The 27,770-nt window shown below is 58.6% G+C and overlaps 1 protein-coding gene across 3 annotated transcripts in view; it reads left to right on the forward strand.

Annotated features, from left to right (window-relative positions):
* Tsnare1 (t-SNARE domain containing 1) overlaps nt 1-27,770 on the forward strand; it is a 114,629-nt gene that overhangs the window by 59,204 nt on the left and 27,655 nt on the right. For 2 of the 3 annotated variants that reach the window (XM_027950814.3, XM_071602085.1), the window contains exons 4-8: nt 6,906-6,983; nt 7,592-7,661; nt 21,004-21,094; nt 24,880-24,954; nt 25,297-25,353. In XM_027950814.3, the coding sequence (XP_027806615.3) occupies nt 6,906-6,983; nt 7,592-7,661; nt 21,004-21,094; nt 24,880-24,954; nt 25,297-25,353 (371 nt within the window). The remainder of the gene's footprint in view (nt 1-6,905; nt 6,984-7,591; nt 7,662-21,003; nt 21,095-24,879; nt 24,955-25,296; nt 25,354-27,770) is intronic. The other variant, XM_071602086.1, reaches the window with a different exon arrangement.

The following is a 27,770-nucleotide window of genomic DNA, read 5'->3' on the forward strand; positions in this document are numbered from 1 at the left end:
GAGGCTGACCACAGCACAGGGCCTGGAGCTGACTTTGACCACCAGGAGAAGGCACGGTCAGCCTTGACCAGAAGGGCTGTGTGGACTTTGGCCTGGGCCAAAGTGAAGGTGGGGTTTGAGGAGACCCAGGCAGAGTGGCACAGCCTAGGGATACATCGGAAGGAAATGTCAGGGCTACCAGGTAATCTCCCTGGCTTTGTGGTGTGCAAGGGTTGCTACCTCTCCCGCCCTGCTGGGGAGGAAACTGGGCTGGGGCACTGGACCCCTGCTAGGACTGCCACCTGGGACTACTGGCTCAGCTGGGGAACAGCCCCCCTCGCCCTTCGGTCCTGCTCTTCCTGTGTCTGACTCTACGTCTGATGCAGGTTGGACCTGGTGGCCAGCATGGCCACTCTAGTCGTAAGAGACATTTATCCATCGCCTGCAAAGACCTGTCCAGGCCTGCAGGTGTGCAGCATGAGTGCTGTGGGTGTACTGCACTGGGTCTGCTGGCAGGCAGGGTGGGAGGCGGCCTGGAGGGCTCCCAGATCAGGGATAGTGGGGTGGCCATGGTGACTCGTGCGTCCCTGCTCTGATCCCTGGTGTTTTAGTCAGTTTTTTTTCTGCTGTGACTAACAGATCTGATCTGAACAATTATAGAGGAGGAAATGATTTCATGATCTCAGAGGTCACAGTCCATGGACAGCTGGCTCCATTCCTTGGGGCTTGAGGTGAGGCAGAACATCACAGTGCAAGAATATGGCAGAGGGAAGCAGCTCACATGATTATCAGGAAGCAAAGAGAGATTCCACTCACCAGATAACAAAATATATACCCAAAGCCATGCCCCAATGCCCACCTCCTCCAGCCATACCCTGGCTGCCTCCAGTCACCCTCAGTTCATCCCCTCCAGGGGATTAAGTCACTGATTGGTTTAAGGCTCTCATAACCCAATTATTTGTCCTCTAAACCTTCTTGCATTTTCTCAAGGGAACCCCACTGGTCATTTCTCAAGAGAATTTTTGGTTTTACCTCCTTGAATCTGAGAAGTGTATGGTCTTGTCAGCTCCTGAGACGTCCTGAGGCCATCTTTGTCCTTGTCTCTGGGCAAAGTCTTCAGCATTTCTTTAGTGGTAGTAATGTTTTTAAAAACTGCAACTTACTTAGTCCCAGTTTTACCCTCACCTTCAAGTTTTTTTCAAGTGTCCTAATTATCACAATAATTTGGCTAAAAGCCTCCAACAATATCTTATGCTGCCTCCTGAATGCTATGTTCTCTAGAAATTTCCTCTGCCGGATTAAAAAGTCCACTGTTTTTAAAATCAGTCTCACAGAATGTCTCAAGACACAGGCAAAATGCAGACAACTTCCCAGCCAGAATGTAACAAAAGTAGTGTCCTTCTTTTCCTCGAAACCCTCTTTGAGTCCTATCTTCATTATCCATGGTACTCCTGCTGTTCTGGTCTTCTGAGCTCCCTCCACAATTGGCCATTAAGTTCCACTTACCACTTCTAAACCATTTCCAGCTTGTACTGCTAAGCATCTCAAAATTCCTCCCACCAATTCCAGAAAGCTCCAAAAGTTTCTGAACCATACAGTCAGGTTAGTCACAGCATCAATTTCTGTTCTACTCAGCTTTTTCACTGCTGTGATTAACAGATCTGACCAGAACTATTATAGAAGAGGGAAGGTTTATTTGGGGGGCTCATTCAGAGGTCTCAGTCCATGGATAGCGGGCTTTATTCCTTGGGCTTGAGGTGAGGCAGAACATCATGGTGGAGGAATATGACAGAGGGAAGCAGCTCACATGATGATCAGGAAGCAAAGAGAGAAGTCTTCACTTGCCAGGTACCAAATATATACCCCAAAGCCACACCCCAATGTCCACCTCCTCTAGCCACGTCCCACCTGCTTTCAGTTACCAATCAATTAATCCCCACCAGGGGATTAATTTACTGATCCGTTAAGGCTCTCATAACCTAATTATGTATCCTCTAAACTTTCTTGCGTTTTCTCACACATGAACTTTTGAGGGACGTCTCACATCCGAACCATAACACCAGAGGTTCCTTAGCAGTGAACAGTGCCCTGCAGTGTTGCCTCATGAGTTGGCTGAGGGGTGGCAGTGAGGAGGATGCCTGATCGCTGGGGTCCTGCCTCCTCCCAGGACGGGTGCTCTTTGTACAGCAGCCCTGAATTGAATCCTGCAGAATGGACAGCCACCTTGGGCCTTGGAGCCTGCCCACGTGACTATGGTAGTTCATGCACAATAATTTGGCTGAAAGCCTCCAACAGGTAATTTGGAAGGGGCAAGGGCAGCCCCCAGGACTGGATGGTTGACATTTTCCTTCCCGAGGTCAGACCCCCTTTCTGGTGGTGTGGCCTTGGGTGGGTCTCCTGCCTCTGCCCTGGGTCTCTTTATCTGTAAGTGGGGAGAGTGGCACTCTGGTCGTTGGGCTCCTTCTGTGTGCTTCTGCTGGAGAGTGGTGGTCCCTCCTCCACCATGGGCACAGCTCATCCTGTCCTGTCCCTTTCTTTGCTGCCCTGGCTGTGTCCATCGTGAGCCTGGGCTTGGTGAAGGCATCTTGGGGCTCCAGCGCCTTGCAGGTGCAGCAGTGGTGTGTGCAGGGTTGTCAGACGCTGTTTCTCAGGCCAGCGACATGAGTGGAGCAGCCTCTCTGTGCTTCCAGGCTGTGCTGAGTACCGCAGCTGGACCTGGGGGCTTGGCAGGGGAGGGACGTGGCAGGCCTGTGAGCCTAGGAGCTGCTGCCTCAGCAGGGTGTGCTCATTCTAGAGAGGCAGGGCCGACCCTGCCGTGGTCCAGCCAGCGCTGTGACTCTGTGGAGTGGGCTTGGGCCTGTGGCCTAGGGAGAAACCTCGTCAAGCCCAGGAGGGGGTACTTTGTTCTAGGCTCGTAGGCTGGCTCAGAGAGCGCAGACCTTTGGGTGTTCCCTGTGCTAACCAGCTGTTCATTGCTGTAACCAGGAACAGCTATCAAGGACAACTTAGAGGAGGAAAAGTTTACTTTGGCTCTGGGTTTCCGAAGTCAGCCAACTGCATTGCTCTGGCCTGAGGTGAGGCAGGACATTATGGCAGAAGGGAGTGTCAAAGGGAAGCTGCTCAGCTCTTGGCGGCTGGCAAGCAGAGAGACAGAAGAGGAGCCAGGAGGATAAGATATATCCCTCTAGGGCACATCCTCTTCCAGGCACACCCCACCTGCCTGTGGTCAACGCCCAGTAATCCATTCACATTATTAGTCCACTAAGTTACAGCGCTAATTTAATCTCACCATTTTACTTCCTGAATTAATACAGGAGCTTCGGGGGGACATCTCACATGCAAACCATAGCATTCCACCCTGGCCCCCCAAAGCTCATGTCCATCTCACAGTGCAAAGTACACTTAGTCCATCTCCAAGAGTCCCCATAGTCTGTATTTCCAGCAAAAGTCCAAGGTCTCCTCTGGGACTCAAGGTAAACTCTTGCTTGTGAGCCAGTGTAAAAATCAAAAGCAAATTATATATATCCAATATACATTGGCCTAGGATAAATATTCCAGTTCCAAAAGGAAGGCTCAGAGGCCTACAAAGAAGGCTGGGACCGAAAGAAGATCGAAACCCAGTTAGGCAAAAAAGTGCTGTAGCTTCCTGTCTGACTTCTGGAGCACCCCGTGGTGAGATCTCCTCTCCGCAGGGTTGGGCAGCCGCCTCCGTGGCCTTTCTTACCCACGTGGCTTCTCTAGGCCTGTTCTGACCACAGCCAGAGCCTTCCTTGGCAGGAGTTGCATGTTATTGGGTCTCCTGGGGGTCTCCTGGGGGATCTCATGGGGGTCTCCTGGGGGATCTCATGGGGGTCTCCTGGGTCATCTCCTGGGGGTCTCCTGGGTCGTCTCCTGGGGCGTCTCCTGGGGGTCCCCTGGGGCGTCTCCTGGGGGTCTCCTGGGTCGTCTCCTGGGTCGTCTCCTGGGGGTCTCCTGGGGCGTCTCCTGGGGGGGTCTCCTGGGGATCTCCTGGGGGTCTCCACTACAGTTCGTGCTTCATTGTCCTGGCTTTGCACATGGTCCTCTCAGGGCCAGCGGCAGGGATTCTGACCCTGCTGCCCTTGTCCTCTCAAGTCCAGGGGAAGCCTCTGGGCCTCCACCTCCAGCATTGTGCATTGCTGCAGAACCAGCTCCACATGGATGATGCCAAAGTCTGCTGCCAGGTTAAGCAGTAGCTGGGTTCCCTTGGACCATGGCTACAGTGTCCTGGGAGTGCCTGGGCAGCCAAACCCCGTGAAATGAATCCTGGGGAAACAGCTTTCTAGGTCCCCCGTGAAAGCAGGGTGCCTTTGTGATCTCTTTCACTTCTGCACCCTTGAACCTGCCATGGGCGTGGTGTTCTAGTTCCTGAGATGGCCTCACAGCACTGTCCTATTGTCTCTAGGCAAAGTACTTAGTTTCTCTTTAGTGGCAGTCATCTCTTCAACACCCACATCTTCCTGAGCCCTAATATTACATGTTCCTTTGGCCAAACTGCAAGTTTTTCAGATCTTTTCTTTCTGCCTTGTGCTCTTGATTCTTCTAGTAAACCTGGCTAAAAGCTGCTGGCAACGTCCGAGCCACTGCCTCAAAGCTGTGGTTTTAATTTTAATGCTGCCTAAGTTTCCTTCCACCAGATTAGTGAGTCCACCAACTGTAAGTTCAGCCTTACACAAACTCTCAGGACAAAACGGAGACAACTTTTTTTTGCCAGAATGTAACATGAACATCTCTAGTCCAGTTCCCAATGGAATCCTCATTCCCCTCTGCAACTCCATGAGCGTAGTTCTTACTGTCTGCGTTCCTATTGGGGTTCTGGTCCTCTGGGCTCCCACCAGAAGCACTTTAAGCTCTGATCACAACATTCAGAGCTTTCTCCAGCCTGCATCTCTAATCTTTTCCAAACTCCTCCTATGAACAAGTTCCAAAGGCTTCTGAACCATATGGTCATGTTAGTCACTGCAGTGACCCTACTCCTGGTACCAGTTTCTGTGTTAGTCAGCTTTCCATTGCTGTGAACAGAGTACAAGGACAGTTTAGAGGAGGAGAAGTTTATTTGGCTTACAGTTTCAGAGGTTCCCATGGCTAGCCAAGTCCATCGCTCGGATCCCCAGGTGAGGTGGGGAGCATCATGGTGAAGTGCACTGTGGAGGGAAATTGCTCACATCATGGTCGCTGAAGGAAGGAGTAGTCAGAGGACAAGATATGATCCCCAAGGATACACCCCCTGGTGGCCTACTTTTCCCAGCCATGCCCCATTATTAATCCATCAAGTGAATTAATCCGCTGATGGGGTTATCGCTCTTGTGATTCATTATTTCCCCTGCTATGTCAACACAGGAGCTTGAGTGGATACCTCATAGTTGAACCACAGCAACCCATTGGCATCCTGGTGTCTCCTGCCCCACATGCCGTGGCAGACCTCGCTCCGTGTCCTTCAGTCTTAAGTGTTTTATCTTGGAGACTTGTGAGCGCAGAGAAGGTGGAAAGGGTTGCAGTGTGACCATGGGTGCACCACTGCCTAGATCCCACCTGCTGCCATCCCAGCTGGCCCTCCTGGTGCCTCTGAGCCCTTTGGAGCAGCCGAAGCCCTCGGTCTCCTTTCTCTTCCTGGTTACTGCCTCTCCTTTCCTTTTGAGGTGAACTTTAAGTGCGTGAACTGCAGGCAACCAAATGGTACTATTCTGGGCCTTTTGGCAGATGCCTGCACTGTGTTGCCCACAGCCCTGTCCAGGCACGGGGCCTCCCCTATTCAGCAAGCCCCTGCTGCCCTGCCCCAGCCCAGCCCAGCGTAGCCCCAGCCACCATAGACTGCTTTCCTCTGTTGGAGATCTGACCGTGCACTCTGACGCCTGGCACAGTGTCACGCCCAGGGCGCCCCCGCAGGCAGGGCACACGTGCCCCCCAGTCTCCTGCATCCCCTGCACTTGCACCTTCCAGGGTGGGCTCTTAGGAATAGCTGCCACGGAGTCTCTTACCCAGGGTTCCTGCGGCCTTGGCTTTGTTTCTCTGTGTAGGTGTCCAGAGTGTGATGGCTGGCCGCAGGGCAGCAGGTGTCCTGGTGTCTGTGGCCGAGACCTTCGTTGCATGGCTGCACATTGCACAGTCACCCAGCAGTGCGCATCTGGACACTGTCTTCCCCAGCACTTGGAGTTTCCCCACGTCGATTTCTGTGGTTTTGTTACATTGAGATAAAAGTGCTTAGCACAAAGCCTATGATGGACTCTTAAAGTATGCTAGTCACGGACCCTTGGTGCGGTCACAGGGTTGTGTGGCCATCTCCACCTTCCCACTGCAGAGCGTGTCCATCCACCGGGGCAGCTGGGCCTGTGCTAGCGTCACCGCCCCCTCCCAGACTGCTGGCAGCCGCCGTCTCCATCTCTGTGGGCTGCCACCTCTGCATGTGTGGTGTGAATGGGATCACACATTTGGTGGCATCTGTCCCCAGCCTGGTGTTTGGAGGACTCGTTCCTCTTTACTGCTGAGCAGTGGAGCAGTACTCTGCAGTGTAGCTGGGCCCCGTCTTTGTCCTTGCTGGTGGCCTGACGGCATGCGGGAAGTCTCCTCCTTCCCACCTAGCAGCGCTGCTCTGAGCCTTCTTGTGTGAGTCTTGTGTGAATGGGAGTCCTTATGTGCGTGCCCAGGAGGCTACTGCTGGGGTGCGGAGCCTCCACGTCCCCTCTCCTTGAGGAGCCGCCTCTCCCTCCAGCTTGGTTACTGGGAGGGCAGGGATGGTATTTGTCCTGACCCTTTGCCTGTGGAAGCAGAGCTGGAAGGCAGGAGGGGTGGCGTGCAGGGCAGCTGGGCCTCTGGCTCCCTCCTCTGGGAACCACCTGGAGAGGCTGGAGGTGCCCGTCATACAGGCAGCATGGTCATCTTGTGCCTCCTCTTCTCCTGTCTTCCTCTAGCCACACAGGTTGTTCCTCGTGACCTCCAGGAGCTGAGCCAGGAGACCTCAGCCAGTGTCTTCCAAATCCACTCCAATGGTATGTCCATCTGCCTGCCCCTCTCTCCTGGCTGCTCTGGGTCACTGAGGTGACATCGGAGGCTAGCTGGTACCTGACCTTGCCCTGCCCCTACTGTCCTGCCTTCCACAGTCCCAGGTTCTTGGGGGCAGCTGGGGGCTGCTTGCATGTCCAGTCAGCTCTTCTCCTCCTCGATCCTGTCCCACCCTGGCTCTTCTCACTGGCTCTGTGGCTGTAGGGATCCCTGGGAGGAAGGAGTGAACCCCGATGGCAGGGCTGGTGGAACAGAGATCACTGAGGCTAGGATGGGGAGCAAGAGCCACACCCCATACATCCCTGGGAGAGGGACAGGCCTTCCCCAGGCCCAGGTGGGCTTGCTCTGGGTGGACTGTACCTGGGCCTGGGCCTGCTCCGGCACAATAGGGGAGAAGGTCCTCTGGGGGTTGGGTAGGCCTCTGCTAGGAGGGGTGGACCCAGCCTGTAGGAGGCTGCTGTGCCCTGGTGTCAGGTCACATAGTGGTCTGGCTGTCTCTGATGCAGGGCCCAGTTTCCACTATGGCCACGCAGAGGGCAATGGGTTGGGGAGGGTCCTTCTAATCCTTGCGCCTTTCCCATCTTTTGTTGGACAGTGACCTCCTTGGAGAGGAGCCTCCGGTCCTTGGGGACACCGAGTGACACACAGGAGCTTCGGGATAGCCTGTGAGTGGCAACTGCCATCCCTGCGCCTGTGCATGGTGCCGCATACATGCAGCTTCACCCTAAACTGCCTCTCCTGAGACGTGAGCACCCTCCCCCGGTGGGCGTCTAGGTGGAGTGGACGCTGCTGAGACACACACCTGTGCTCAGGTGGTGTGCGTGTGCCAGCTCGCACACGCTCCGTGTCACCAGCATGCTCCAGGGGGTCTTTGCAGTGCCCCAAGCTCACTGACAGGCCTGCACATATGTGCACACCTGTGGACACACAGGCTGGGCTGGAGTGGGGACCCCTGGTTTTGATTCTGCACCTGTGGGAGTCCCACTGGGCTTCCATAGAGAGTCACTGTCAGCCTCCCCTGGGCAGGACTGGGCTGGGATGAGGTCTGAGCCTCAGAAGAGAGGCACGGGTGGTGCTGTCTGCTAAGCCAGGACCTGGTGGGCGGGGAGGAGAAGGGCAGGCTCCTTCCACCTGGGCTGCTGGGCAGGTTTGTGGGCTTGCAGGGCTCTGGGGACCTGCAGGCTGGGGCCCTGCTCTCCAGGCAGCACGAGCAGTGCCACCCCAGCTAGTCTGGACCTGTCCTGGTTCTGGCCTGCAGGGATGCGGAGTGCTTCATCCCCGGTCAGCAGAGCTGCTCTCTGGACCTACCACGATGAGGGCCTGGTCCTCGGTCCGTCTGTGCGCCTGCTGTGTCTCCTGCACAGAGCTGTGGGTGAGGGCGTGGGACATCCCCGTCCTCACTCCAGGGAGTGGCCGTGCGTGCAGGTGCCCTGTGTTCCTGGCACCAGCGGACCTTGGCAGACATCGCCTGCTATCCGTTTTTGATCTTGGTAAAAATGAAGTCCTTGTTTCTGGTTGTGAGAGAGGCTTTGGATGCCCATTCCAGGAAGCGTGGACCTTCAGAGTATCTGAGGAGCCACTGTGACACGTGGTGCCTCTGGCGCCTTTCCTCATATCCTCAGGCCAACACCAGAGTTGGGTTTAAGTAGCGAGCGTTCTGGAAGCAGCGTTTTGCACTTGGGGTGAGTGGTGTGCCTGCATCTCATCAGGGACTTTGAAGATGTGCTCGTGGTGGGGGCTGTGGATGCTGTTGGATGCGTGTGACTCGTAATGTGGCCGGTTACTAGGAACAATTCCCAGTGACATCATTGTGTTTAACCCTGTGTCACTGCCTGTCTCCTGAGTATCCCTGGGACCAGAAGGTGGGAGTGTCCCGGTGGCCTTCACTTACGTATCTTGGGCTACCTGCCTGGTTAGTGAAGACATTATCCCCAAACGTGGGCCTTGGAGAGGAGAGGGCTGTCTGCGGAGTGGGCAGGTGGCCTGACGCAGGGCCTGGCCCGCAGTGACCTCAGCCCCAGCAGCAGCACCCACCTTGGCTCTGGGGCCAGAAGCGTACCTTGGTGTCTCTGCTCCTCTGCCACAGACCTGTCCACCTGCCTTCCAGAGCCCCCATGACCTGACTGCTCTGTGCCTGTCGTGGGCACAGCACTGGCTGTGGGCTGCCTTCCTCCCTCTCTGCTGACCTTGCCCTGACCCCCTGCCCATCCTGGTTGGTGGACCTTGGGTGATTCTGCTCATAAAGTCCACCAGGGGGCTTCCTGGTTCACAGAAGGGTGGAGGGGACTTGTGGGCCAGCACCCTCCTGGTGTGTGGCAGAGGGTCCTGCTTCCAGGCTTTCCAGCTCCTTTCTGTGGGCCAGCTTCCCCGATTTCCACACGAGTTCACAGTGGTGAACTCACTTCCACTCACCCCTGTTCTGTCGTGTGCAGTCAGGGTAGCCGAGGTGGGGGTGACCTCCAGGGGCCTCTAGTCTGTGGCTCAGTGGGCAGTGATAGGGTCCTGGCAGGCTGGGCTCCCAGCTCTGTGTGAGCAGCACTGTCCCACCAGGGTTTGCATGTCCGATGGGCATCAGAAGGGATCCAGATACCCCAGTGCCAGGGCCTGTGCACGGCGACTCTCGGAGGGGCTCAGTCTTAACAGCCCCATACGTGGCAGCCCAAGCTCAGACAGGCAGGACACAGAGCTGCGTGAGTGTCTTGTCCCTGGCCCCCTGTGACTGAGCACTCCTGCACACACACCTGCAGGACTCGGGACTTGCTCGAGAGCCAGGAGGGGAGGCTCACTCCGGCTCAGGCTGCCCTGTGCCCCTAGAAGGATTCTGTAGTGGGATTTAGCCCAATTGCTCCTGTACCCTGTGGTCATGGGCACAGGAGCAACTGGGCCAACCGTCGGCCTTCCCTCTAAAGTTGACCTGGGGCCCAAGACTCGCTCAGAACAGGGTTGGCTGTCCAGACCTAAGCCCCCTCATGGCTCGTGGGGAAACGGAGACAGGGGAGGGCCTTGCCTGGGAGCAGAGTGAGCAAGGGTTGTGTCTGACTGTCCTCGGGCTTGCTTGCTGCCAGGGAGGCTTGGATGGGAGTTCATGGATGTGGAGTCTGCTTGGGGGGGTGGGGAAGCTGTCAAGCAGCCCTGGAGCTGGACCGCACGCAGGACCTCAATGACAGTGGGATGAAAGGCCTCCGAGTTGGTGGGTCAGGGTCTGGCATGAGCAGTGGGGAGGCCTTTGTCTGGGCCGCACTGGGACTATTTATAGCCCTGGGGTGGGTGGGGTGTGTGCAGGGGTGGTTAGATCATTTGTAGGTTCCTTTATGCCCAGGACTGGCACCTGGGATGTCTCAGGTCTGAGCTCTGCTGGGACTGTCCCCTGGAGCAGCTGCCTGGTCTCCCTAGGCAGTGGGGCTCCCTGCCGGCATGGTGGCCGAATGGCCACCTCCTCTCCTGCTAGCCCGGGCCTCCTGCCAACACTCCAGCAAAAAAGGCAGATGTCTCGTCCTTCATAGTCCCTCTTAGAAGTTGCCAGGGGTCAGTCCTGTTCTTTGTTGGTCAAAGCCTGCCTGGGTTCCAAGAGAAGGATGAGAACTCTACTTCTCGGGGAGAGGCAAGCCAAAGATTTTGCAGCCATTTCTCACACCACCACAGGCCCTGAAGCAGCGTCAACCAGGGTGAGTTTGAGGAGCCAGAGGAGGCCACTGCCACTCTGTGAGGGCCCTGCTGGGAGACTGGCAGGGAGAAGGTGTTAGGCTTGGGCCAGACCACATTGATGGCATGGAAGACCAAGTCAGAGCTGTGCAGGGCTTTTGGAGAAATGGCCCTCTTGTTTGCCTCCCCCGATCTGGGAAATGACCCAGAACATGCAGCGGAGCTGGCTGGAGGGGGTCTGGGCCTCTCTTGCCCCGTATCAGGCTCACAGCCCCCATAAAAATTCCTAGGTGAGGGAATGACCTCAGGTTTTACCAAGTCTCTATGGTGAATGGATGGCCAGCTGGGTGTGAGGAGCTGACCTCATGGCCTGGCCTGTCTGATAGGGACCCTCTCCCTGGGCGCTGGGGATGAGAATTTCAGGTGGCTGAGGAGCAGGGACCTGAGTAGAGGGAGCTGTGGGTGGGCAGAGGCCAAGGTGGGGCTGGAGCATCCCTGCTCCCTCACTTCCCAGGTGACACCGAACCTGGCACCTCTGGGCACCCCACAGGAAGGTGGCCTGAGGTGCAGCTGTGAAGAGCCTCAAGGCAGTGCCTGCAGGGGCGGCGGCCAGCCAGGGGAGGGTGGTGAGGGAGCTGCCCCCTGCTTGCCCCTGGCAGGCTCGAGTTCTGGGCTCTCCACCTCCTGACGCCGCTTCTCACTGCCCTCCAGATTTGGTCCTCCTGGTAGGAATGAGGTGGCATCTCCTTGTCCCTGGTTAGTGCTTTCCTGATGGCACACGACGTCCAGCTCCTCTTTTGTGCTGTTGGCCATATGTGTCTTTCTGGAGGAATGTCTGCTGAGGTTCCTGGCCCACGCTTTCACGGGGTTGGCGTTCTCCCTTGGAGGTCTCCTCTGCCGGGCGGCCCCGCCCTCCTGAGCTGCTGCTTTGCTGGTGGATGCTCTGCCCTGGGCCCCAGCCGGCTTGCCTTTCTCTGGCCCCCTTTCCCCCTCCCTTCCCCCTGTCTCGCCTGCCTCGCAGCTTGGAATCCCTCTTGGGTACTCAGATTCTACTGGTGGCCCTCCAACGGCACCCTCTTGTCTCCTGGCTGGCCTGTCCACCGGGACCTCTCAGTCAGAGGCCTCCATTCTCACAGGCCATCAACTGGTCCATCCACTCTCCTCTTGAGAAATCCTGCCTGACCGCTTTTCACCCCCTACGATGCGACCATCTGGTCCAACCACTGTACCCCTTCCCCACCCCCACCTGTCCTCCCACCTCTCATCTGGTGCTAATGGTCGATTCTATGCAGAGGTCAAGGTGGTCTTTAAAAGCATGAGTCAGACCACAGCAATGTGTGCTCAGAGCCTGGGGTCTAGGGGCAGGGGGTGCTGGGGGCTGCTCCCAGCGTCCAGCCCCCAGCCTCGGGCTCAGACATCATGCCCACCCTGCCCTCTGCCCTCCATGGCTCCTGCAGGTCACGCTCCTGGACCATTCCATGGCTGGGTGTCACCCACAGCATGGGCTGTGTCTGCTCCTGTGGCTGCGCTTCAGGCCACTGTTCCCAGCAGCAGTGCCTGGGCAGGTCAGCCTCCATGGAGAGGGTGCGGCTGGGAGAGGAGCCCAGCCCTTCCCACAGCCCTGCAGCCTGTAGCCAGGGGAGCCTGCCTGAGCTCTGCAGACGCTAGGAGCCAGGGCACGGGAGGAAGGCCCTGCCTGACCTCTGGGCTCTGGGGAGGAGGAGCTGTGCCTTGGAGCCGCAGTGGGACGAGAGGAGCCCAGCCCAAGGCGTGGCGTAGCCACCTGCCCAGAGCTGGGGCTGGCTGCAAGGTCAGCAGCTGCCCTCCTAAAGCTCCTGCAGGGCTCCAGCAGGTCCCAGCTAGCAGACATGGCTTGTCCCTGGTGGCTGACTGGTGGAGTGTCCTTGGCCAGGTGTGGTGACCTGTCTGTATTTGAGGTCTCTCTTCTGTGACACGAGTACTCAGGTCTAGTGCCCAGAACACCATGCAGGGCTCGGCAGGAATGGTGTCCTGGCCTCCTTTCTCCCTCCCTGTCCTACCCCTTAGTGCCACAGTCCCTGCCCGCCTGTGTCCTGATGTCCTGCCTGGACAGCTGGGAGTTCCCTGCTGCAGAGTGACTGTGTGGGGAAGCTCGTCTTGTGACGAGGAGGGCTTCCAGGACAAGTCCAAACGCAGTGAGCCTGAGAACGGCAGGTGGCCTTGGGGTCCTCCAGATGTCTTGGGGGCAGCAGGCTGCCGTGTCCCAGAAGCCTCCCACAGCCATGGTGCACTTTCAGATTCTCCTAAACGCGCCTCATTTATTGAGGGATTGTAATGAGTCTTCTTTATTTTTATAAATGAAGTAAATTTGCATATAGCCCAGCATGCAATTAAAAACCAGTAAATAAACCAGTGAAATCAAGCCTCTCATCCTGGGTGATTGATGGTTGGTGTCATCTTTGGGCTCTCGTTTGTGGCCCCCTGTCACGTCCCTGTGTATCTTGTGCTTGCCTGAAGCTGCGTGCCCCAGGGCTCAGGTATTGGTGTGGCTGTCTCCCGCCACACCCTCCTTTCCACTGTGTGCCCCTTACTCTGCCCGCAGTGCCTCGACGTGGCCTGGCAAGACAGGGCAGGGGCAGGAGTGGGTTAATGCTCACTCACTCTTGAGTGCCTATTGCACGTCCCCAAGGGCCTGGGCCTGTTATGGCCCCATGGCAGGTAGAGACGAGGGGCACAGTCCAGGACTGGCCTCTGGTCACACATTGAGTGGATTCAAATGGTGTTTGGTGTGGACCCATGTACATTCCTGGGAAGAGCCCCGCTCGGGCATGAGGCCCTGCCTGTGTGTGTGCTGGATGCGCCTGGTTGCCGTGGCCGTGGTCACCAGGTGCACTGGTGTGTGTTTGCATTTCCTGGAAGGTCTGTGTCCACTGCAGGAGCGCAGGCCTACAGGGCCAGTCAGAGGGTTTTCATCCTGCTCCTCCCTCTAGGGGCTGTTGGGACTGTATGACTGCTTTCCTGGGTGTTAGTGGGGTTTTCCTGGGGTTTCTTTGTTGCAAGTTGAAAAACTAGGAACCCAGCTTGCTTTTCAGGGTGGGCTTGACGGAGCTGCATGGCCAGGCCATCCTGCTGTCCTTTAGGGGTCAGTCGGTTTTGTTGCTGTGTGTGTCATCGTGTGTTCGTGCTGCTGCTTTCCTTGGGCCTCAGTGTCCACTCACCGCCGTCTCCTCGCACTCTCCTCGCATGTAGCGTGGTTGGGCCTCACTGCCCGAGAGCCCTGCAGTGCCTGGTCCTGCCCTGCTCCTGCTCTTAGTGCTGTGCGGCCACTGTGCTCACTGCTGCTCTTGCTTTCGGCCGTTGGCCACCTCCCGAGGGTTCAGGTCACAGAGTTTCTGTTAAGCCTTGGTGTTGGTCACCTCCAGAGACACCTGGTTTTGTGTGGGCCCATCTTCTGTGGCTCCCTGCTGGCCATTACTGAAGGCAGGTGTGAGGGCGCAGTGGTGGTGCACCCTCTCTGGTCTTGTCTGTTGGAGAAAGTGGCCTCTGCATTTTCATTTTGAAATACGTTTTGTTCTGGGTATTGAGTTCTGGGTTCCCGGTTTTTCTCTGACCCCTTTAGAAATGTCTCCTGTTCCCTCTGGGAGCTTGTGGTTTCTGATGGGAAGTCAGCTGGCTCTTTCTCAGTGCGTCTAGGTAAGTGACGTGTCCTTTTCTCTGGCGGCCTCAATACTTTCATCCTTGATTCTGAACCATTGGGACATGGTGCACATGAGTGTCGTACCATTCTTATTGGTGGGTAAGGATCTGCTTAGGGTCCTGTAAGATGCTTGAATCTGTGGTCGGATCTCATCTGTGTCTTTTCAGGTTTTCCCTCCCTCTGCTTTCCCTGAGGGCCGTGCCAGCTGTGAGCGTGCTGGCCCATTTGCTGTTGTCCCACAGTGCTGGTGCTCTTGTCCCTTCTCCTGTTTCCTGCTGTGTCTGACTTTCAGTTGGGTCCTCTGCCTGGCTGCCGCCCGGTCCTCTCTCGCTCTTTCTTCTGGGCTTTCTCTGTGCTCTCCTTAGTCTGCTGTGCTGCCTGTCTTGGTTCTGTGCGTTTGTGCTCTTGCTTGCATCTGGAGGGTCTAGTCACTCTCCTTCTAGTGGCTTCCGAGCGCTCCCTCCTCTCCGGATCACTGATCACACCCTGCTTCCCGTGGCCGCTGTCCCTGGGTCGCAGGCTTCAGTCTCCCTCTTTCTCCCTTGCTCTCCCCGGATACCAGCTGGGACAGTGTCTGCTGCTGCTTCCTAAGTGATGATCTTTTCTCTTGCAGCATCTACTCTCATTAAGCCCTTCTAGAGAACTTTTATTTTAGGAATTTATCATATGTTTCATCCCTCAAAGTTGCCCTTGGCTCCTTGTACATCTTCCGTTTTGCCCTTGCTGTGCCCACGTGTGTGGTGAGCGCTTTGCCCTGCCAGCCGTGTTGTGATCGCTGACAGCCTCGCTGCGGGGCCGCCTCTGTTGCTGCCTGTTTCCCTGCGTGCTGGTCACCCTGCTTCCGGCCAGCTCTGTTCCCTGGTCTGCGCCTCGTGAAGCCGTGGCTCCCAGTGGCTGTGCTGTGCTGTCTCCCGGAGACTGTTAGGTTGTCCCGTGGGGGCAGATGTGGTGAGCAGTGTCCTTTGTTGCCCTGGCCGCCTTCTGTGGCCCACTGTGCCCTGCAGCACCCTCTCCATGTGGGCGACGCCGCGCTTCCCATGGCCTGTGTGTGCACTGAGGGCGGCTCAGGCCTTCAGTGGTCTCCAAGCACCAGGCCGCTGCCCTCAGGCTTCACAGGAGCTCTTGCTGGTGGTCACTGCTTCTGTCCTCAGCCTCCACGACTGAGGGCGGTCAGGTGTGGTGGTGGCTCTCATCAGGTGGGGGAAGTGCGGGGCGCGTTCCCCTGGTGGGGCTGTGGCTGCTCTTGCATCCCGCAGGTCCGTCAGCCCCAGGAGAGGACTGTGGCTCTTAGAACCGCCCAGGACTTCTTATGGGGATTCTGAGGACCTCCTCTCACACAGGAGCCCCCTGGCCTTGCCTGGAGCTCTCCAGGGATGCTGTGCCTCTTCTGCAGGGCACTGGCCCTGTCCCACCTGTCCCACTCAGCCTCTCCTGGATCTGGGGCCAGTGGCAGGCAGGGGTCCATGAGCCCCCCTTGCCCCTCGTCTTCTGTGGGCCTCCCAGTGCCACGGTGTGCCGGCCCTGGGTGTGCCGTCTGTGTGCATCTCCACCAGGTACAGGGTGCTTGCCTCACTTGGAGGAGGCTGTGGGCTCCTTCCCACCTGTGACCACTGGCCTGATTTCCATGCTGTGAGTAGCTTTGCCTCTTCTGAGCTCAATGCATGTGGAACCGTGAAGTCCGTGGCCTCCTGGGCCTGGGTCGTCTCCTGTGTGGGGTTTCTGAGGTTGCGTCACGTGGCCACGTGTGGTAAGAGCTGACTCTCATTGCTGAGTGGTGCTCTTGTGTGGCTGACCCATACTCTGCTTGTCTTGCCCGCAGGGCCCGCGGGGCCTCTCCAGCCAGCGCGTGTCTCCAGGTCTGTGTGCCTGGTCCTCCTGGGCGAGATGCTGGGAGTGGAGCATGCCCAAGCTGGAGAGGCGCCAAGGAGCTCCCCAAGGCCCTGCCACCTTCCCTCCTGCCCAGCAGACCAGTGCAGCCGGGGCGTCTGCCCTTCACGGCCTTGGCCTTTCTGCCTGGGGCCTAGGCCGTGGGGCTGTAAGTGCCACTTGACTGTGGCCTCAGTGTACATCTCTTTGGAGGAGGGCTGTGGGGCGTCTTCCCCGCACAGTCCCTTCTCTGTCTTCCCTCGGGGCGTCTCTTCACACGGTGCCTCTGATTCCCGGGGCTGTTTGTCCCGAGCATTGGACCCGAGCGTCCGTGCCGCCCTCTGCGCAGCCCGGGTCGGTGCCAGTGTGCAGAGTCGTTTCCTTGCATCGTGGCGGCCTCTTCATTTTAAGAATCTCTTAAGAAGAGCAGGAACTTTCAGCGTTAGGCAGATCAGGAATGCTTCACCATAGCTATGTCCTGAATGTGGTGTGTCCCCTGAGGTGGCAGTTGGACCCAGGGTCTTGTTCACGGCCCTCAAAGGTGGGCACTCTGCTGACTGTGTGTCAGAGATGGGCTCTTGAGAGGCGATGGGGCCAGGTCCCTGGGGTGGAGCTGCGACTGGATCCTAGCAGCTTTGTGAGCAGAGATCGCACACTGAGGGGCACCTGCCACCCCACCATGGTGCGACTTGGGGCCCAGCGGTGGCCCCATGAGAGCCTGTGCTGCACGGCCTGGGACTGCAGAGCCGCCAGTCAAGCACAGCGCCCACCGTGGGGAGCCACGCAGAGCCTGCGGACACCTGCAGGGTGTCCACGGTGCTCATGGCTCCCGCCCATAGCTAGGCTTGTGGTGCCTTTGGAGTTCACTCCTGCATGTGCCCTCAGGAAGGGTTGAGGGTCACTTTTTAAAAACACTTTTAGCACCATTTGTCGAGACAGCCATCTTTGCCCATTGGCTGCGTGGGTGCCTTTCTGAACACCGTGTGCCCACGTTCCTGGATTGCTCTGTGCTGCTGTGCTGTGTCCCCGGCCAGTGCGGGGTCCCCAGGCTGCAATCCTGCTCAGGCCAGGCAGGCTGATGCCCTCCAGCTTGCTCCTCTGTGCAGTGCTGTGGACCCTCAGGTCCTTGGTGTGTCAGTGAACATCTCAGAATCACCTTGTCGATTTTTGTTTTAAAATCCTGCTGTAGTTTCAACTCGGTTGCGTGGCGTCTGCAGACCTCTGTAAGAATGGCCCTCTTAAAGGCGCCCTGTGTGCCCGGAGTGCGCCTTTCTGTTGACTTCTCTCGGCAGTGCCTCGGGGCTTTCCAGGGGTGGGTCTTGTGTTTATCATTGTTCTGTTGGAAGTGGCTCAGGGACCTTGAGGCTGAACACTGCTTTTGGTGGCTTTGTCCACATTCCACTGTCCACTCTTGGCCACGGCTGTTTTTTGTGCACTGCTGGTGTCCTGTGGGGCCTCAGGTTCATTATTGGTTCCAGGAGCTTTTCCCTGGACCCCTCGGGATTTCCTGTGTGCAGGGACATGGATGTCCTGGCCTCCCGAGAGAGCAATGTGGGGTCTCTTGCTCTAGTTTCCTTAGACTCTCAGTTGTGAGTGTCGGATTGCATCAAGGCTGGCTCCTCCTAACTTAGTGAGCCGTCTCCTTTCTAACCCGTTCGTCCAGTCACAGTTACGGGCCTGACCTTTCCTTTTGTACTGAGGATTGACCCCCAGGGCAGTTTACCACTGAGCTACATCCCCAGTCCTTTTTATTTTGAGACAGGTCTCACTAAGTAGCTGAGGCTGGCCTCCAACCTGTGTGCCACCTGTGTCAGCCTCCTGAGCTGCTGGAATCACTTGTGTGGCCTTGTGCCCAGCTCATACCCTGACTTTGAAGTGTCAGGCCACCTCTGAACCCTCGGTCAGCGCCCCCTCGGCAGGGCCCCGTCTCCTTTCTGTGCTGTCTGTCCGAGGTCTGTCCTGGGCTCTGGGTGGCGCCTGCTGTCTCTCAGGGTCTGTGCTCGGCTTTGGCGTGGTGGGGGCTGCTCCTGCAGTCTGCCCCCGGGTCGCTTGTTCCTTGGTGGTGGAGCCGTCTCACCTGGGTCTGGTGGTGTTTCAGTTGCAGTTTCAGTCTCGCCACCGCCGGTGTCCTCAGGCCTGTCTGTTGAGTGGTGTTGGTCCTTCTTGTCTCCACGGCGTGTCCCTTCACGTTGGGTCTGCGGTCACGTCCCTTTTCATTCTCCATATGGCTCGTTTGTGACTGTTCCTGACGTTTCCAGCTACAGTTGTGCAACCTTGACCTTCAGAGAGAGCTCTTTGGCCCCATTGGCCGTGTCCACCTGGGTCTGCCCGTGACCGTGTGGTCACACCCTCCTCTCTGTGTGTAGGTAGGTGGCTGGCTCCCCAGGGCTCCGGGGCTACAGCTTCTCCTCTCGTTCCTGACGCCCGACTCTGAGCGCCTGGGAGGAGCCTGCTCTGCTGCACCCACAGCTCTGCGCCTCCTCTGACTGCTCTCTGAGTCGGTGGGGCAGGGTGGCCGGCACTGTAACTGCAGTCGGTCTCTGTCTCCAGAAGCTGGCTGGTCTCGGGGGCCTGCAGCTGGCTGCCTTTCCTCTGCGGGGCGCCCCCTCTGGCCCCTTCACTGCTGCTGCGTAGGTTTGCTGGCTGAGCACCTGCTGTGCCTGCGGCCTTGGGTGGCCGGGTTGGGTAAGGGAGACTTGTGAGGGGACAGAGAGGAGATGCCCGTGGAAGAGGACCTACAGGACCTGGCCCAGAACCAGCCGCCCTTGCTCTAGTGCTGATGACTCCATGAAGATGAGGCGGCCACCATTTTTGGGATGGAGTCTGAGGAGAGGAGCGTCAGTGCCGGGCAGAGGCAGGTGTGGGTAGTCACAGCCTGGCCTCCCGGGGAGCCAGCCCTGGGCTGTGCCGAGTGTCTTGCCCACTGCCCTGCAGCCACAGTGCCAGTTCTCAGCTGTCCAGGGGCTGCAGGGTCACGGCGAGCAAAGCACCAATGTGGGGATTGTGCGGATGGGCATCAGCAGCGGTGGGGCGGGAGGGCCCGTGAAGGGCGGGATAGGAGGGCCGGGGGAGGCTGGAGCACTGTGCAGGGACTTGGGCTTTGTGAGAGTGACACGTGGAATGGCTGGCCAGTGTGAGGGCTGGGACATGACCTGCTTTTAGCACCTCTGCTTCAGGGACTGTGCCAGGGTGGAGTAGGACGCTGTGGCCGTGAGGGGCAAGAGGCCTTGAGGAGCCCAGGGGCACCGAGTGTCTGACCCTGCGCAGAGCAGCCCGAGGCGAGGCAGCGCTGCACTCCCAGGACCCGCAGTGGTCAGGGCAGTGCAGGTCTCAGGCTCTCAAAGGCCACCCACTGGTGCTGGCACCTGACCAGGTGACACCCAGCAGGCAGTGCACCGTCCGCACCACAGGTCACGGCCACCTGTTGAGGGGTTCACTGCCCCAGCCGTCTCTGACTGCCGAGCGGGTCTTGGCTGTGCAGTTGCCGCCGCATGCCAGACTGGGAAATGGAGGATGGGGACAGGGAGCTGAGAGTTTTGCTGAGGAGACAGGAAGGCTGGGGTACAGGGGTGGAGATGGGAAGTCAGGAGGTCCTGGGCAGGCCGAATGTGAGAGCAGTGGGAGGCCCAGGCGGATGGACCGAGGGTCATTAGGGAGGGCAGTCTGGAGATCAGGTCCAGGTGGGGGCAGGACCAGGGGACGAGGACGCTCAGGTGGGTCTCAGGCTGTGGGACTGGCAAGCTGGCTGAAGAGGTCCTTGTGGGGAGTGGCAGTGAGGTGGTGGTCCAGGGTGGAGTGTCAGGCTCTGTCACGTGGCCGTCGGCACAGTGAGTGGGCAGCCTCTTGAAGGAGGTGGACCAGGAGGCAAGACCCAGCTGGGTAGCAGCCATGCCAGAGTCATTGGGGCCGGAAGGCCCCCGTCCCTGCTGCTGTCACCAGCCTTTCCTGCTCCTCCTCAGGCCGCCCCAGCTCTCTCCTGCACAGACTGCCACGCCCTGCCACTGAAGGGCTGCGGAGGGGAGGCACGGCTGGGGCAGTGAACCCCTCAACAGGTGGCCGTGACCTGTGGTGCGGACAGTGCACTGCCTGCTGGGTGTCACCTGGTCAGGTGCCAGCACCAGTGGGTGGCCTTTGAGAGCCTGAGACCTGCACTGCCCTGACCACTGCGGGTCCTGGGAGTGCAGCGCTGCCTCGCCTTGGGCTGCTCTGCGCAGGGTCAGGAGGGCTCTCTGGGTTCTGCCAGGCCAGGGTCCCACCTCTCTTGGGTGTGACTTGGATGTGTATACCCAGGTGTCACTCCACTGGGGAGGGTCAGCGCCTGCAAAGAGCACGGGTCTCATTTGCTGCTGGGGCCACATTCAAAGCTGCAGCTGGACTGTGGCCAGGGTTGCCTAGGCCCTCTCATGCCACTGCTCTGGGGGTGGCAACAGGCTCACCCTGGGCCCCAGAGCCACGCTCTGCTCAGCATCGAGGGCCCGTTGCCGGGAGCTTGGCCGGGCCTCCTCACTGGTGCCCAGCTGCCCGTGGCGGGCTGGACGGCTCTGAGCCGCGAGTCTGTGTTTGGGGTGGTCCTGGAGGTGGCCTCTGCCTCCCACGCAGCTCACCTTGCTGTTTCTCCCCCGTCTGCCTGTCCGCCTGCTGTCCCTGCCCCTCCCGCCCTCTGCCTGCCTCTGCCTGTCCTGCCCCCTCCGGCCCTGCCGGCTGCTTCTCTCCCTTCTCTCTGCTCCTCTCCATTTGCTCGCTGGGCTCTGCCTGTCCCTCTGCCATGCTGCTCTCCCTTCTGCCTGCTGCGTCCCCTTCTCCCCGCCCCTTCCCTGCCCCAGGCACGCGATGCAGCAGGAGACCAACAGAGCTGTGGCGGCCAGTGCTGGTGCCTTGAAGCAGACGTCAGAGCTCCTACGGGGCTCCTGTCTGGTATGTTTCCCTGAGGGCTGGGCCAGTCCAGGGAGGCCCTGAGGGAGGGGAGGGGGCCCTGGAGGGGTTCGGGGATCCGTGTGCACAGATGGACACTCAGGCTGCCCTGGGTTCGGCCACGTGTGGCTCAGGGGCCAGAACTGGGTGTGTGGGCCCTTTGAGCAGCAGGGGCCAGGGGTGGCTGCTGCGACTGCTCTCCTGGCACCTGCCTTGTGGTTGTGGTGAGGGTGTCCGAGTCTTGGCTGGGCCTTCCTGAATGGAGACTGACGACCCCATGGTCAGTGTCACTGTCTTTGCCCCCTCCACTGCCCCTGCCTTCCTGTCCCCGTCTCTGCCTCCCGGCTCCCTGGGAGCTCCCTGCCCCTTGCCAGTGTTCATCATTGGGTTTCTGTGTGCGCCTGTCCTGTCAGTCATTACCCTGCCCCTCACCAGCCACATGAGGTTTGTCACCACACCTATTGCCACACCAGGGTCCCAGGAATGTCTGCCACCACATAGCTCCACCCCCACCCTCCTCTCACCTGTGCCAGGTCAGCACACTGTGTTACCCACACCCCACCCAAGTGTCCAGAGATCAGAGGATGCTGCTCTCAGAGGGTCAGAGGCCATTGGGCCTCGGCGACTGCCGCCTGCCCGGCCTGTGCAGGGCGTCCTCATACCCAGCCTCTGAGGTGTGCCCATCTCAGTGCTTCCCGCCGCCAGGACACTGCCTAGGTGCGAGGGCTGCGTGGCCTGCAAAGCCTGGTCCTGAGGACAGCAGAACCCTGCTGAGCTCTGCGTGGACACATATGGCGTGGCACCTGCCTGCAGGAGGTGCTGCTCAACAGGGGGGTGGGACTTGGAGGCCCCCGCCCCCCGCCTGGGCATACCTCGAGGGAGCCCTAGGGCAGCAGGCCTGAGGTTGGCAACCAGAAGGTGGGTCAGTGGCTGCCAGGGCTGGGGGTGCAGCGGAACCTACTGCATTCGGGCACCAGGGAACTTTGGGTGATAGAGTATTCTAAAAGCTGGGTGGTGACAGCTGTGCCACTGCAGAGTGCGGCTCTGCATGCTAGGGTGGGGCCATGGGATCAATCAAGCTTCCTAAAACTAAGACGTGGCCAGCTTTCCAGTGACTGGGCACACACTCTCCCAGAGGTGCTCTGGTGGCCGGTAGCTGATCTCACAGGACTTGTTAATCACAGTGCAGTTCTTCAGGGGAGACGCGACTCTCTTTGGTTCTGAATCTTGGGCAGGAGTCATAGCAGCCTGACCACTAGTGTATCCCAGGCCTTCTGCTCAGCCGTCTGGGCTGGGCCTGGCACCTGCAGCAGCACCCTTGGTTCTGCGACCTGTGTCCTCCTGTCCATGCGTGCCTTCCTTCTTCAGACATGCTGGCCTCTCACATGGCGCCTGGTCTCCAGGTCACAGGCACGCCGTGCAGCAGGAGCACCACAGTCCCCGCCCATCTTCTGGTGCGGCCAGCTGACCTGCTCGCTAGAGCCGACACTTGCCCAGTGCCTGCTTTGTCTCCGCCTGGTGGGGTGGGCACACTTAGGGAAGAGGTATCTCCTACATTGTGGGACATGATTGAGGTGGCGACCCCCCCCCATGCCCTGGTCCTTGGAGGTTTTCCACAAGCCAGGACTTGTAAGTCTGTCGCTCTTCCCGGGGCCCTGGCAGCACTGGCCAGTATCTTGCTCTCTTTCTACAGGAGGAGCGACCTGCCCAAGATGCTTTGGCTGGGGAGGAGCCCAGTAGATGTGAACTCTGGCCCAGGTGGGCCCAGCCGGCCCCTGTCCTCTACCAGGGCCACACAGAGCCTGAGCCCCGCGTGTCTGGCATAGTTAGCCAACACGGTCATCCAGCAGGGTCCTTGGGCATGGGTGTAGGACACCCCCTGGTTACCAAAGTCCGTGTTCAGCCAAGTCCCTTGCATAGAGTGGTGTATCATGTGTAGGTGACTTGTGCACGCCCTCCCGTGTACTTCAGGTCACCTGAGCTCCTGGGGTGCCAGCATGGTGCAGAGACTGTGGCCAGTGGTAGGCGCACTGATGGGGGTGATGGCGAGAGCAAGGGTGATCTGAGCCAGGCACGGTAGTCTGAGTCCTCTGTGCTGTTGGTGGACCCCGGTGTGGCAGTGTTCTAAATGACAGCCTACTGGGTGTCCGTCTGCCCTACTCCACCTGAAACCCCACAGACTTGCTTGTGAAATTGGGGTGAGGAGGCACAAATGGGCTGGGAGCCTTCCTTGGTGGCTCCCATAGTGCCGTGGGAGGACTCTGGACCACGCAGTGTCCACTGGCCCTGGGCAAGTGCAGGACGCGACAGGGCCTCACAGGAGGAGGACTCACCACATGCCGTGGCCTGAAGGAGGGGGCACTGCTGTGGGCCCGTGGTGTTGGCAGGCATGGGGAGCAGCTGCCCAATGTGCTGGGGATGCTGGGTGGAGGGAGGTCTCGGTTCCAGCAGATGGGCCCGAGGGTTCAGTTGCCCATGTGGGCAGGGGTTGAGGACTGGGCTTCTCCTTGCTCTAACAAGAGTCTGTGGGGAAGCACCCGCCGTGTGGCTCTCGGTGCCTCCCTCACCCGGCCCGAGCTTTAGGGAATGAGATGGTTTGGGTCACCGTAGCCACCTCCACTGCCGAGGGAGGGACCCTGGCAACCTGGCTGCCTTCTGTGTGGTGCTCACTGCTCCCTTGCAAGGTGGGTGTGGAGCCCCTTGTTTTGGGGGCTCCGTGGCCTGGTAGCTCTAGGAAGCATGCCCAGGTCCCCTTTCTCCTTCCTGAGCTGGTCTGGTGAGTAGGGCACAGGGGGACATCAGTGCAGCGTCCCAGAGGTGCATGCTGGGGTGGGTGCCAGGCGGGCTCTCTGGAGGAATGCCCGAGCAGCAAACAGACACCATGGGCAGCAGCAGGGACAGTGCTGTGCTCTCCCAGGCTACTTGCTCTGTCCCGGGGTTCAAGTGTGGTATCCATGACCTGAGGCCACCCACCCAGGACATCAAAACAGGCTCCACCAACTGCTGAGTGGGGCGTGTGGGCCCAGAGTTGGAAAGCCTGTCCCTCAAGCGCGGGCCACAGCTCATCTGCCCACACTAGCACCTCTCGCCATGGGTGTTAGTGGCAGTGGGTGGCGGTGTGTGGTGGCTGTGGACAGCCAGGTCTGCTGGGAGCACACTGAAGTACCCAGGCTGGGCAGGGCCCTAGAGCTGCTGTGGTTTCCTTGGTGCCAGTTCCACAGGGCTGGAGGCGGGAGGGGAGGCCCGATCAGGCAGTGGGGTCCGTGGCCAACCTGAGCAGGGACACTTGACTCCAGGCCTGGCCTGTCCAGCCCCTCACCTGATGAACACTTCTGGAACACCAGCTCAGTGGCGGTTCACGTCTTGGTGGCGGGGTGTGCTGCTGAGCAGCAGGGGAGCAGGCTGAGGGTGGTGTGGCGGGGGAGGGGGACAGCAGTAGGACAAGGCATGGGTCCCTGGGACCCGGCTCCAGTACCTGACGCCTGGACTGGGCCAGTCAGGACTCAGGTCCTGGTCTCCTGGGCTGTGGGGCGACCATAGTGCTTGGGCTATGAGGGGCCAAGCCACACACTGGGCCACCGTAGCTCCGGGCTCCTGACTGTGCTGCTCGCGCTCCGTGGGTCCTATGATGCTGGTGTCACTGGGACTCTGGCTGATGACGACAGTGGCCATGAGCCACTTCCTCAGGGTGGGGATGTGACGATGCATGGAGAAGCTGGGCTGTGGCCCTGCTGGGCAGAGAGGGGTGCAGAGAGCACCATGACAGTAAGCCTGCCCTCTGTCTGCAGCAGGAGCGCCTTCAGCTGGACCGGCTGAAGATCCAGCTAGCAGATGCCATTCAGCGGTACGGAGTGGTCCAAAAGGTGAGGTGCCGCGGGCGGGGTGCAGGCCAGTGGGGGCTGTGAGCCCTGGAGCATACCTCAGGTGGCTGTCTCTGGGTGGCGTGGGGTGGCCTTCCTCCTCCAGAAGTGCTGCCCCGAGGGGAACTTACAACAGCCTCCTGGGGACAGGCAGGGCAGGCCTCACCCCATTTTGACGGACAGGGAAACGAGGCCCTCTGAGGCTGTCCAGCCAGTCCTGCGAGCCTGCCCAGGGCCTGGCTCCCCCCGGTGTGCTTGGCTCTCAGGGCCTGTGGTTTATCTGACCCTTCTCTTTCCACCTTTAACATTCTTCGTTTCTTTCTCCTCTTGTACTTTTTCCAACAGAAAATTGCAGAAAAGTCCAGAGCACTGCTTCCCACAGCTCAGAGGGGCATCAAACAGGTGGGTGCCACGTGGGTACTGTGGTCAGGCAGTGGCTGTGGGGTCAGTACCGACTCCGTTGCCGTCTGTGCTCCAGGAGAGGGTGGGAAGCTGGGGACAGGCCCATTCAAGGGTCTGCCTCAGTGTCCAGCTTGTAGAGCTCCGGCATTCTGACCTTTGGGCTCTGGCATGGTGCCGACCCTAGGAAGCTCCCAAGTGACTGCTGATGGTTGCGTGTGGCATCACACTTTCTTATTTTCTATAACAAAATACTTGAGACCGAGTGCTTCATAAAGAAAAGGTTTATTGAGCTCCCAGTTTGGAGGCTGCAAGTACAAGTGGCCCCATCAGCTTGGCCTCTACTGAGGGTCCCCTGGCAGTTGGCATCCCAGTGGCAGGAGTCTTGTGGTGTGCGGAAAGCCAGAGTGCGCCGTGGTCAGGTGCACTTTCACAACCCTCACCCTGCAGGGCTAAGCGGGCTCCCCTGGCACCACTGCAAGCCCTTCCAAGGGCAGGCCCAGCCACCTGATCACCGCATAAGGTCCTTCCACCTTCCTGTCACCGCACTGGGGACCAGGATCTCACACCCTCCAACCTTAGCATAGGCACACTGCCTGTGAGAGCCATGTAAAGCCAGGATATACACACACCCCGACTCAGAGACGTGCCACACACAGACCAGCCGGGACACGAGAGACAGATTCCATTGGCCATGCTGGGCAGGGTGGCCTGGGGCCTCAGCAGCCTCACCGGGCCAGGAGGACAGGTTCCAGAGCTCAGACTTCCTCAGCCAGGGCTTGAGGAGCGTCCTCCTGGAGAAAGACAGCCCCACCCCACCCCGCCTGTGCAGCCCCCTGAGGGCTCTGCTGATCTGCATGCTGTGTGGGCCTGCTGTGCCAGGCCAGGGAGCAGGACAGAGGCCGTCAGCAGAAGAGCCAGCGGGACCTCGGCACTCAGAGTACTGAGGCAGATGTGGTATAAGGCCCATGGAGGAAGGGCTATTGTGGGCACCACCGGCCAGTTGAGAGCCCTGAGCATCAGAGGCACCAGGAGGAGGCCAATCCCAGTAAGCCCTGAAACCGTGCCCGCTGGCTGCCCAAGGATGGTCGTGTTCCTTCTGGAAGACAAGTCCATGGTCTGATGTCTCTGGTTGCTCATTTATGGCATCTAGGATTTTAACCAAAATTGCTGGGCATGCCCGGTACTGGGAAGAATAAATAGTGACCAATCTTCAGGGAATGTGGATTGAAATGATTGGATGTGAACTTAATGAAGCTGTGCAAATGTGGAAGGAGTTAGATGAGGTGGTGGGACTTTCCTAGAGAACTTGAATCTGCACACGGAGAAGTCTAGCGTTGAATACACCAAGACTAAAATGAAGACCTCAGGAGATTGGCCAGCTCTCAGGTTAGAAGAAGGCAGGATTGATGAACTGGAAGGCAGTGACACAGGTAAGGGGTGAGAAGGTGTCCAGTGCCACGGCCATGCCCAGCAACTTGGGAGGCTGAGGAGGAGAATGCCAAGTTCAAGCCCAGTCTAAGCGACTTGGTGAGGCCCTGTCTCAAAATGAAAAATAAAGAACAAGGGCTGGGGTGTAGCTTGGTGGCACAACGTCCCCAAAAAGATCCACAGAAGAATGTAGTAGTTGGAGGCCTAGATGAACAGAGGGAAAGAATGGATAGAATTAATGTTTGAAGAGTAATGGCTAAAAATTTCCCCAGACTGTCCAAATACTGCAGGCACAGATCCAAGAAACTTTATGGTAAGTAGAGTAAGTTTGTCCCTGATTTAAATAAAATCCTTGGTTATATAGTAATAAAAATTTGAAAACCAAAGGCAGAAATCAATCTTAAAAGATTTTGAAACCACAGAAAATCTTAAAAGCACGTTACGCCGGAGGAGAAGGGCACGCTGTGTTTGAAGGCACAGGAACCACAGCTCACAGAAGAGGTGAGGGCCAGGAGACGGCGGAAGCGGAAGCGCCCCTGTGCTGGGTCGTGCTGGGTTGCACTGGGTCGCACTGGGTCGTGACACGTGACTGACCCAGTCAGGGTCACCCCAGGTGAACTGGGCTGCACCAAGTAAACACACAGAGACAGAGAAATACCTTTTTCTCTGGTTCTGTGACGGCTCCTCCAACCCAGCTCCCACATGAGACAAGGCAGGCAAGAGAGAGCGTGCTCCTCGAACCCGGGTGTTGTTGGGGGAGGCTGTTCCATGGGATGTTCTATCCCCCAAAGGGCAAAGGGGTAGGACTACAAAGGAACAGGTGAGTGGACTCAACCCAGCAGGTGACATCTACTCCTGGAGCCACACTGTGTTATCCGAGCTGGGGTAACGCCCAAGTTACTGTGACCTGGCTCTGCTGTGCCAGAGGAAGGCAGTGACTGTTCAGAACCTCGAGCGTCAGGACTTAAAGGCGTCTGCATCCAGGGCAG

The sequence above is a fragment of the Marmota flaviventris genome, chromosome 15 (assembly GCF_047511675.1).
Source record: "Marmota flaviventris isolate mMarFla1 chromosome 15, mMarFla1.hap1, whole genome shotgun sequence".
In the NCBI taxonomy this organism is placed as follows: Eukaryota; Metazoa; Chordata; class Mammalia; order Rodentia; family Sciuridae; genus Marmota; species Marmota flaviventris.